The sequence below is a fragment of the Carcharodon carcharias genome, chromosome 15 (genome assembly GCF_017639515.1).
Source record: "Carcharodon carcharias isolate sCarCar2 chromosome 15, sCarCar2.pri, whole genome shotgun sequence".
Taxonomy (NCBI): domain Eukaryota; kingdom Metazoa; phylum Chordata; class Chondrichthyes; order Lamniformes; family Lamnidae; genus Carcharodon; species Carcharodon carcharias.
This window is the reverse complement of record NC_054481.1, coordinates 52,031,141-52,043,122: the sequence shown is the minus strand read 5'-3', so window position 1 is coordinate 52,043,122 and position 11,982 is coordinate 52,031,141. Positions and strand designations below refer to the sequence as shown.

The 11,982-nt window shown below is 41.3% G+C and overlaps 1 protein-coding gene across 3 annotated transcripts in view; it reads right to left on the bottom strand.

Moving 5' to 3' along the window:
- Positions 1-260: 260 nt before the first annotated feature.
- zfand2a (zinc finger, AN1-type domain 2A) overlaps positions 261-11,982 on the bottom strand; it is a 40,458-nt gene continuing 28,736 nt past the window's right edge. For 2 of the 3 annotated variants that reach the window (XM_041207068.1, XM_041207067.1), the window contains 5 exons: positions 10,796-10,918; positions 7,841-7,901; positions 5,529-5,599; positions 2,338-2,416; positions 261-642 (listed from right to left, as the gene is read on the bottom strand). In XM_041207068.1, coding sequence (XP_041063002.1) covers positions 598-642; positions 2,338-2,416; positions 5,529-5,599; positions 7,841-7,901; positions 10,796-10,918 — 379 coding nt within the window. In that variant the 3' untranslated portion in view covers positions 261-597. The remainder of the gene's footprint in view (positions 643-2,337; positions 2,417-5,528; positions 5,600-7,840; positions 7,902-10,795; positions 10,919-11,982) is intronic. The other variant, XM_041207069.1, reaches the window with a different exon arrangement.

The window sequence follows — 11,982 nt, the reverse complement described above, 5'->3', positions numbered from 1 at the left end:
CTGCTCAAGACCATCATCCAGAGCCAATCACCATGAGCCTGGGTAACACGTGCAGAATGAGGCTGAATTGGATTACTTGTGATGCCAAACTGAATTGCCTGCCAACATTAATTTAGACAAAGAATGGGCACTTTGGGAGGCTAGGAATAGGAGCCAGTCTTCAGCCAGGTAGAAGGAAGTAGTCTTCCCACCAGCCCCGCATTTCCCTTCATATATACAACACTGCAACTCTTTGGATAGACAACATGAATCACTTAACACCATTTTTAAAATATTTTATTCTTAGAAATCATCAATACCATACATAATCATGATTAAATAGGATAGCTGCACTTTGTGCACACTGCTACTATACACATTGCTTTGCTCTTTATTATTCAGTTAGATATAAATTTATAAGAATTCAACAGAAAAACTCAGATTTCTTAATAGAATCATACAGAGTTACAGGAACATTCACTGGGCAAAGGGCATTTATTTCCTTAAACCAGAAGCTCGATTTTTCCTTCCCCCCAGGAAGTGTGGTCCAGTCCCAGGCTCCATGGACATGGATTAAGAAATCGAAAATAAGGTAGTGTCACAGTCAGAATGCCAGGGTCAAGATAGTTTACATGGCAAGGACCTGGAACCTCGCTGTTGTGTCTGAAACAAAAAGAAAAAAAGTTGGCACCCACGAGCACAAGAAACATGGAGGATTAGCATGTTGGTCAGTGTCACTTGCCCACGAGCCTGTGGAAAACTATCAACTCCAGATAGCTTAGATAGAAAATCTCAAAGCCACCTGCCCCTATATGTCAACCATTTCCAATTAGCCCACTTTCCTGCTGCATTTGACACTCTACAACATTTTTAAACAGCGGTCAAAGCCTCAGACTTGGTTCACTTCTGTTCGATGACTCTGCTTTTGGTAACTGCAATAAATGAATTCTTTTAGGTAACCTTCCCTAACTTGGGCAGTTAATTTGCCTGTACTGTTATCCTAACTATCTCTAGGCTATTGTGCCATAGTAACCCTGGCAATGACTTGGTCTATAAAACAGTTAGAACTACTAGGCAGAATTAACTGCCTTGAATAGAGCCAATGGGATCGTTTGTGACAGCTAAAGAGAAACTATACATGTGGTTTGCCATCCCATCTGAAGATGGCACCTCCAAAGGTGCAGAACTCCCTTAGTTGACAATGTTGGCCTAGATTCTGTGTTCAGGTCTCTGGAGTGGGATTTGAATCAATGACCTTCTGACTCAGGAGTGCGTGCTACCTGCTGGGTCACAGTTAATTTTTTTTAAAAAAACTGAGTTCTAGCTAAGAACCGGTGTTACACCATTAAGAACCAGTAACATCAGTTACTGCAGAGAAATGAAAAATAAACAAAGCCAATGTCAGCATGATAGGAAATGCACACCCATTTAAGATTTTTAGAAGAGAATCCTCTTTAGAAACAGTATTGATGGGAAAGTTTGTGTGGGTTGGGCTTTGATACTGATGTTCCATTGCTCACAATATTGCAATGGGTACTGATAGCGAGAGAGGGACATTGAATACAGGGATGGAGAGGTTGGGGGGGGGGGGTGCGCGGAGGGGTGGTCACTCTACAAGAAAAGTCAATGCAACACAAGGTGTTCCTAAAAACTTCCCTCTCCACAAGCCTTCCATCAGCCATAATACATGAAGAATGAGAGAAGAATTTAAAGTTAAAATTTGCCTGCTCCTGAAGTCATCTGAAATTCAAACTAGACTCCTTGATTTTATTAATTTAACGCTTCAGTGAATTTCATTGATGTCAGAGAGTTATCAGACGCCGTTGACAGGCAGCTGGGGCAGCTTAGCAGGAAATCCTTTCATGCTTTACACACACAAAAAGAAAGAGCCTTCATATTTTGCCCCCCTTCCATCAGTGTTTTTAAATGTGGCCCGAGTCTCAATCAGAGCCTTTTAAAAAGTAATTAACTTCAAGATTTGTTTCGGATTATTTTTGTTCAAACCGTGGTTACCAATTACATAATAGGAGAATTGGTTAGGAATTAAGAGTCCAATTGTGGCAGAGGCTTGATCCAGTCATTAAGGCAACCAATTGAGTGTTTTAGTGACACTGCCCACATAACTTTACAAATTTAGCAGCCATAAATGCTTGGTAATTCTAAATCAGTTTTCCCAATTACACAGTGCTCATGATTTTAATTTGAAAAAATAGAAAACTAGTAAATTACTTTCAAAATGAAAGTGGCCTAAAGAAAAATGCAATCTTTTCCCTACAACAGCAATATAGAGAGCATTTGTGTAATTTGGCCTACAGGACATCTGCAAAGTTACAGTTCATTCCTTCAGCCTGAAATTACCTGCTGCTGTTGTCTGCGGAACTCTTCCTCACTAGCAGCAATAGCACGGGCCAAGGCCAAGTCCTCCTGCTCCTCACGGCTAAACATAGGACAGACAAGGTTGGGGAAGAAAAAGGAAAGATAAACAACCTAATATATGTATTTCGACCAAATGTCAGATGCAGCACACAAGTCTCTTGTTAACAGAATTGAAAGTAGCCAGAATAGAAATAGTTTACATAGAATTTACAGCACTCAGTGATCTATGTGGGCGTTTAAGCTCCACGTTTATTACAGACCAAGGCCTGAAGTCTTTGTCCTAGTTACCTACTAAAACCAAACCCGAAGTGCACATATTGCAACTGAATTAGACAGGCCACAGTCACTGAGAATTATACCATGTAGCCCAAGTAAAACGTCACCAAGTCTGCAGGCAGCTTTACAACAAGGATTTCTGTTCCTCAGAAATGTCCTGCAGAACTTGGGTCTGAAGAGCCTGAGAAACCTTGACACAAGAACGCCACCATCTCTGGTGACTGAGAAATGCCATATTTAAACCAGAACGGCCTGTCAATTTCATGTCACCGTCACCCTGTCCGTGAACCAAGCTAATTTATATGGTGAAGAAAACAAATAGGTTATTGCCCTTCCAGTTTGTGTCAGAGAAATCCAAAAAGTGCCATAATGCAAATTAATGTAAATCCATGTTAGTTTTTTAAAAAATAAAATAGATGTACATCTTATCATTGGGGCCTTTTTGAAAGATTGTGAAACATGAAGGAGTGAGACTGCAGTGCAGGATAGCACCAGGTTTCTAACTTAACGAATGAAAGATAAGTGACTCCGAGTTTGGAGAATATAAAAGGCTGGATGATTGTAGTAGGATAAGGACACTGGTGGGACTAAGGAGAATACTTAGTTTAAGATCCTTGAGGGTACTGGAGAGTGAAAGAATCTCAATGTTTGGTCTATTTAGAGACCCACTTCCAATCGCTTCAAGTCCAATTCCCTTTTTCCAGATGGACCATTCTTGTGAATTTTACAAATAGAAGCTGAATGATCTCAGATACACTGGCTCAATAAGGGAATTCGATAAATCCTTCAGGTGGAATTTTGCAGCAGAATGGGGAAAGAGCAGTAAGACCTAATGGGATAGCTCTTTTAAAGAGCTGGCAGACTCGATGGGCCGTATGCCTTCCTTTGTGCCATATGATTCTATGAAAGCAGGACATCCCTTCTATTATTCTATGAAAAACATTCCCCCAGCTGGCTTGCATCTTGATCATCCTCACGAGCTTGCTCCAGCTGAGGGAACAAAGCAGTGCAGGCCACAAGCTCCGTTAAAGCAATCAGCAGGAGATTCGTAGCCAGGGTATGAGGTAGGCAAGACTAGATTTTTTCGGGAGATGCTTCACCTTAGTGGCCAATTGTAAATACAGGACTAGGGGATGGATTTTTTTTCCTCCTTTCCTTCTCTGTTAATTAAAAAACCCCAAATCGGAAAATAAAAAACCCCAAATCGGATATATACAAAACATAGCAACTCAAGTCTTTAAAATAAAACTTGCCTCTGATCCTCATTGACCCCGCTGCGTTGACCCACTGTTTTCACAATTACACCATTGTTTAAAATCGCCATGTGAGATTTTACATTTTCCTTCCCTCTCCACTCATCTAAGCTCTATGTAGACAGTCTAGCTGAGCCTAGCAACCATCTGAGAATCCCAATGAGGCTACGTCCGGCCTTTCAGGACAGTGTACTGGCTGCCTACACCCCATGTCATCAGACTCCATTCCATTGAACACAGGCACAGTGCCTAAACTCCTTAGAGTGCTACCCTCAACCCAGATCATCTGCCACTGGTTGAAATAGCTGCTCACTCAGTTTGAATGCCGACTCTTGTTCACTGCACAAACTACAAAGTCGTAGCTTTGCTTCATGGTTGACAAAGTGACCCTTCACTAGCTTGAAGTTAATGCCCACAATCCTAAATTGTGCTCTGCTTGAGGTACATTTGAACATGGAGTGGTGGGTGATGGGACCGAGCTTCTGATTCAAATGCATTAGATAGACTAAAAACAACAGGTCTGACAGCTTCATTGAAACCATTGGCCCTTTTCATTTGCTTTATGGATGCTGGGACAGCATATACTACCCAACAACCTTCCATGATTTCCATCTTGAAAGTAAGGAGGGGGAAAATAGCTAAACTGTATCAGCCTGTAAAATCTAAAACCCTGAAGGCAGGCTTAAAGAACTCCATTTAGCCACTAACAAGGCTATCGTTTGGCTCTGTGACTATGCACACATGAAATAAATAAATAAATCCATAAACGAAGGCCCAGAAGCATGTAGTATTAAGTGTTTATGAAATCATCAAAATATAGCCACAAGCACACTCAGGCTTATTACAGAATCACAAGCTGGGCTGTTATCACTGTGATAGATCAGTATCTTTACTCTGTCCATGACCTTTATTCTAGTTGTTGCTACTTGTCATCTAGTTTCAGTTTCCTGCAAATATTGCTCAACATCCATTGATGCAACACAAGATAATTGTTACTGTTTAATTTGTCTGATCCACAGCTTCAGGGCTGCACTCCACCCTCTAGTGTTCTCACTGTCAAACACTCCTCAGTGAACTTAATGACTGAAGACGCAGCTTCACAATGAAAACTAAATACAGAGCTCCTCTGGCAGCATCGGGTACCAAATACAGAACTCCCTGAGCAGCTCAGTTGGTGAGTGGAGTGTTCATGTTAAACCAAATCATCAAAATAGGAAAGCCCTGCTGTTAGGGCTACAATTCAGCTCAGTAAGGCACCGGCAAGACTGTAATAAAATGATATCAATACCTCTATCTCAAATGAGGGAGGAAAAAAAGCATCACCAAGGTAACCCTGCTATAAGGTAAGCCTGTGCCTCCCAAAGTGTGCATAGGGATGGGACAGAACCAAGTTTAGCTGTGATCAATAGCCTAAGACTCTGTCTAGGCTAATATAGGAAATGCCACTTGCTCTGGCGGAAGCAGCCACCAATGAAAGCAGCGCATAGGTTAGTAGATTTAGTTATGAATGGGATAAAAGTGAGAAACAGCAACATTTGGTGGCTGCGTGAATAAGACTTTCTTGAATGTTAAAATTCTAAACTTAGACAGGAACAGGAATTTAATAGATCTTGGAAAAGCTGACATTGAGGCTTTACGTCTTACCTGGGAGCTGCATTGCTGGAAGATTCAGCCAACGATCTCTCCAAAGCTCTCTGCAGTGCTTGCTCTTCACTCTTCAAAAACACAGGAGAAATTCATTCATACTGATGCTGCTTTAGTTTATTTTATTACTTTATTACAATACAGGTTTAGTGCATGGTGTCCTTGCAATTTCTGGAGCCACATCTTAACCATAGCTGAATCAGAACAGCAATTTTTATAAATCCAAGTCCTTAAAAAAATGTCTGCATTTACTGTTCCATGCTAGAGTTTTCAACTTTGAATAAGACTGCTTACAAGCCAATTATATTATTTCCCCAATATACTGGTACTGTGGGCTGATCCAATAACTATTGAACTGTGCATGTTGTGCTCCACTGACGTCTGGGGAAAACTCAGAAGGGCCAATAATAACAAAAACACAGTGCTGGCCTGAATTGATAGTCCACCCAAAGCCAGACCAGAGACAGCAAACTTGTTGAGTGCCAAAACCTGTAACTTTGCAGCTGATGACTGTTATTGCTAGGAGTCACTTAGGAGAGAAACCCCTGCCCAAGGCAGGCCTGGGAACTCACCAGCATCTACTGCCAGTTAATTTGCTTCCCGTGACACCTATAAGCGCACTCTTGCGAAGAGTTCACCATGTAAACTAAAGTCGGTACTGCTCGGCCTGTGCTGGTTTCAAGGGTCTACTGGTGTATACGTCCTCATACCAGATATCACACCACTTCTGCCACAACTGTCCATGTCTTTATAGGGTTTTAATTTAAACCAACCCTGGCACTATATTGAACTCATTAGGGACTACACGTACCCATGAAATAGTTATGTACCTGTGTAAAGAGGGGAGCCATTTATTCCCATATAGTTCAACATCTGTAATTCTTAATGTACAATCTGAAAAGTTTGTAGCAGCTCATTTTAGCTGCCACTTCCCAATAGGCTCATTTTTATTAGCTAGCTAAAATAGCCAGCCAGGCCACTGAATGACAAGGCAGGGAACAGTGCTGAGTCATTCCTGTTCCAGGTAGAAACAGGTCAGTCCATTTTTAGAGCCTTGTTTACAGAGCCATTTTCAAAGGCGAAGTCTACCACACTACGGAATAGCCTAGAAATCCCATCTACAATCAGATCCAAACCCATCGGGATTTGACCTTTTGGTTTCATGTACCCAACACACCAACATACATGCGAAGGATCAAAAATGAAATAGAAAAGGCACAGGTCAGCATGTTGGGGAGGAAAAGAAGTTAATGCTTTGTAGTGTGGGCATACATCAGTCTCAAAAAAAGGTCACTCTTGCTGTGTATTTACAGCATTTGGTGCTTCTTTTAATCTACTCTTACTTGACCATCCATTACCATGTTCTGCAGATGTGAAAATTATAATTGCTTTTCCACTGGTCAACTCAGTCAGAGTTGCTTCAACAGGGTACCTCTGCTTTTTTTTTAAAAAAAAGAGACAACACCCTCTATGATGCAGATTCAAGCATACATTAAACACACACATGCAGAAATGCACTTTGGATGTCTTTGGATTATGAGGAATTGATAGGCATCTAGACTCACCTCACACCATTAGTGTTTGTGTGGCAGATAATTGCGGATTCATGTTCCACTGCAGTACAGGGAGTGCTGCACTGTCAGAGGCACTGTCTCTTCAAATGGTTAAACAGAGGTCCCATCCTGTATATAATTCAAGGAGGATCAGGCAGCTCTCTGTTTTAGATAACAATTCCCCTTCTATCAATACCACCAAAAGACTGATCGGTTGCTCATCTTACAGACACAGATCACATTTGCCTACACAGAATGCAGTTCAAATGAACAGATTTTTTTATTCATTCATGAGATGTGGTTTGTTAGGCCATTTCAAAGTTAAGAGTCAACCACATTGCTGTGGATCTGAAGTCAAATAGATCAGACCAGGTATGACAGATCTCCTTCCCTAAAGGATGTCAATTAACCGGATGAGGTTTTTCTTTCTTCTTTACAACAAGCCGGTAGTTCCATGGTTGCCATTACTGATACAAGTTTTTTTTTCAATTCTGGCTTAAGTGGTTTCTACTATATTTTCGACAAGCGAATTTTTTTTTTTAAAAAGAGCTACAAGGAAATGTAACAGATCACACAAACAGAGCCTGCGATATTGTTCTGTAAAGTTAGAAAGTTTCTGAATATCCTTTTAGAAGGTTTCCATCCCATTTCCCTTTAACCAAGTTACGTAATAACATTTACTTAGTCAGGATATCGGCACAATACTGAACCCCTGTCCTCATTACTTTAAAAGGTAATCTCACACTGCTGCAGACTTACCAATCCTCCTTGCAGGGATGCAGCTGGAGGGACGGGTCTCTGTGATGGTCTTGGTGGATTACTGTGATTAAAACAAAAAGCACAGAATAAATCAATTTCTAATCTCAAAGGCAACTGCATTTCCAAAAGTGACAACAGCCAGCTTAAGCAAGACCCTGTGTCACCTCTTTAAACTCTCTCGTAACAAACAGAGGAGCCATTTATTCCTATGTAGTTCCACATCTGTAGTTCTTAATGTACAATCTGAAAAGTTTGTAGCAGCTCACTTTGGCTGCCACTTCCCAATAGGCTCATTTTTATTACCTAGCTGAAATAGCCATCCAGGCCACTGAATGACAAGGCAGGGAACATTGCTGGGTCATTCCTGTTCCAGGTACTGCACCTGTTTCCACCAAGTCCCAAGCATGATCCCTGGTCTGTGATGAGTTAGCTGATGTTAGGTAGGATTATAGTAGTGAGGCTCCAATTGTCCTCAACATCCCTGTTGTCATGCCCAGTACAAGGATGTCATTATGAGTTTTTAGTCAATACTTGGACACACACAAGCTGTTAAAATGGCTACCACAATCAGGTGACTTTTGGCATTTGGACTACAGGCAGCATCACGTCTCTGGCGAATATCTAATTAAATATGGATATAGGCAAGGGTACCTCACAGTTATTTGTAGAATTCACACATTTCATTTATTTAAGGATGGGCCAACACCTAAAGTCTATGGACCATCCAAAATAGATTGGGTGGGCCTCAGAAGTGTTAACCCAGTCATGTGATCAGAGCTGGTTTCAGGTGCTGCACCTTTATTACCTCAGGACCCAGATCATCAAAACTAGTCATCAACCAGTCTGAGAACCAGACTCTGAAACCAGTGACAAGTCATCAAGCAGCCAAAGTACTTAATCTGTCCCAGTTTCAAAGTTAATTTGAGAACCAACCTCCTAGATATTCAACCACAAGGAACCTCGCAACCTGCTGTGCACACTTAGATTTACAAGGAACTCACTTCAACTATAAATCAATGATTCCATTCAAGAAACCACAGGCCTGCCACTGGAAAGTGATAGACTGGAAATTGTAAATCAGAGACCGAAGTAACTTTAATCTGCAAAAGTGCACTACATTTATCTCTATACGGTGTGTGTGTGCCCACGTGTGAGACAGTGTGTGACGTGATAATTCAGGTAAGTGTAAGAGAATAAATAACCTTTATTTTAAACTCACAAAAGCTTGCTGAATTATTTAATTGGAATATACACACACCTCTTTCCATACAAAAGATACTGATTACAGGTAGTAGGAGAGCAGATACATGTGCCTGTGACACCTGAATTGGGGAAGGGTGAAGTGTGAGGAACAGCACAAGACAAAAATTAATAGCCTAGTCATATGCAAATGTTTAATTCTGCATGGCCTCTGAACAAACCATCCTGCGATCCAGTAACCACAATTACATGCAGAAATCTCTCAACAATGATGGCTGAATTTGAAAAGATACTGGAAGCCTCCCACTGCTAGCCGTATACAACATCCCCATTATACAAGGAAAAATGGGCGGGTAGGAATAAAAGTGGAGAGAAACCATCCCAGGATCCTGGGCACATCATTCAGCAGCCAAATAAAATAAAAAGACAATATTAGGTTAAGCCTATGAGGTACTGGGAAATGCTGTGTGGCATGGAGTGTCTGAGGAACAAGAAGAAGCACAAATGGCCACCAGTGTTTTAAAGTTCCCCAAGCTTTGTGAAGAACCAAGAACTCAAATGCAAGAAGAAAAAAAAATTGAATTTATATAGTGTATTTTATGGCCAACAGACATCTCAACACACTTTACAGCTACAAAGTACTTTTTTTGAAAAGCAGTCTGTTGTAACATAGGAAAGCTGGCAGACCACTTGCGCAAAGCAAAACCCCACAAACAGCAATGTAATAATGACTGGATAATCTGTTTTTTTTGCAATATTGATGAGAGATAAATATTGGCCAGGTACCAGAGATAACACCCCATTCTCCTTCGAAACAGTGCCATAGGAACTTCTACATCCACACAAGCAGGGACACGGGGCCTCAGCTTAACATCTCGTCTGAAAGAGGGCGGATGAGACAGTGCAACACTCCCTTAGTACTGCCCTGGAGTCTCAGCCTTGATTTTTGTGTTCAAGCCCTGGAATGGGACTTGGAACTCGGAACCTCAATACTCAGGCAAGAATGCAACTGCTGAGCCATAGCTGGCACAGGAATGTAGCAAAGCATTCCAATACAATTCAAAAGTGTGTTGCCAAAATCTGACATCAAAAGCCACATCAGGAAATATTAACACATGGCCTTGGTCAAAGAGCTTTACTATGCATCTTAAACGGAGAGGGTTTGAGAGGTAATTCCAGAGCAATTAAAATTGGAGATCAGAAGAGCCCAGAATGAGCAGCACCAAGATCCTAGGATTATGGGATTGGAGGAGCTTACAGAGGTAGAAACAAGTCAAATTTAAACCTCACTACTTGATCTATTTTATGATACCCTATTGACAAGTATTTTCCAAAAGGAAGTCATGGTATATAAATACATCCAGCTCACTTTCAGGCATTTGCTTCAGGAACTGCATTAGAAGCCCAGAATTATATTATCAGGCAGTTCCCTGAGCCAGGTAATGATGAGGGCTGCAAAACAGCTAGTGCAAAAAAAAAAAAGTCATTCTGATTTCAAACGCTTTTTCTAGGGAGAAAGGAAAATAAATGGCTCACCTGCACCACTGTTCAACTACAGGCAACTAACCCATGCGCAAACAACTGTTTCCTGCAGATGTGGACCAGGGCAGAAAAATAGGAACAGCAGTAGGCCATTCAGCTCCCTGAGCCTGTTCTACCATTCAATTAGATCATGACTGATCTGTACCTCAACTCCAATTACCCACCTATGGTCCATATCCCTTAATACTTGTGTGTGTGGTCTGTTGACTGTACCTGTTATAATGTGGGTGGGCCGATGCATTCAGTCCATTTGGCCGGCTGCTAGATGCCTCTTTGCTTGTAGATGGCATCGCACTGGATTTTGAAGTGCCCCGAACTCTCTCAATGGCAGCATTACTTTTAAAAAAAAATATCAGTTAAAATAACACTAAAAACAGCCATTTGGCAGATGGACTTTAACATGGATAAGTGTGAAGTTATCCATTTTGGTTGGAAGAATAAAAAGGCGACTTATTATTTAATGGAGTGAAACTTCAGAATGCTTCAGTGCAGAGGGATCTAGGTGTCCTCGTGCATGAATCGCTTAAAGCTAGTATGCAGGTACAGCAGATAATAAGGAAGGCAAATGGAATTTTGGCATTTATTGCTAAAGGAAGAGAGTATAAAAATAGGGAAGTATTGTTGTAACTGTACAAGGCATTGGTGAGTCTGCACCTGGAGTATTGCGCACAGTTTTGGTCCCCTTACTTGAAGAAGGGTGTAGTTGCATTGGAGGTTCACGAAATTGATTCCAGAGATGCGGGGCTTGTCTTATGAGGAGAGATTGAGCAGTTTAGGCCTATGCTCGCTAGAGTTTAGAAGGATAAGAGGAGATCTAATTGAGGTGTATAAGATGCTAAAGGGGATAGACACAGTAGACGTGGAGTGGATGTTTCCCCTTGTGGGGCATTCTAGAACGAGAGACCTTAGTTTTAGGCTAAGGAGTGGTAGATTTAAATCAGAGATGAGGAGGAATTACTTTTCTCAAAGGGTCGTGAATTTGTGGAATTCACTACCTCAGAGTGCAGTGGATACCGGGACGCTGAATAAATTTAAGGAGACAGACAGATTTTAAATTAATAACAGGTTGAAAGGTTATGGGGAGAGGGTGGGAAATTGGAGTTGAGGCCGAAATTAGATCAGCCATGATTGCATTGAATGGCGGGGCAGGCTCGAGGCGCTGAATTATCTACTCCTGCTCCTAGTTCTTATGTTATGTTCTTATTTAAGGCTACTTCACACATGGAAATTTCAGCTGTCACTAGTTCTGCTTTAGTTACAGCTGGGATCCTTGTTAGGAGTCACAAGGTATGACTGTCATTTCCTGTCACAAAAGTAGTCAGTGTAGATTGAGAGACATTTCACAATAAAACTGCAGACTAAATCATGTAATTCAATGCTAGAAGTCTGCAGCTTGAACA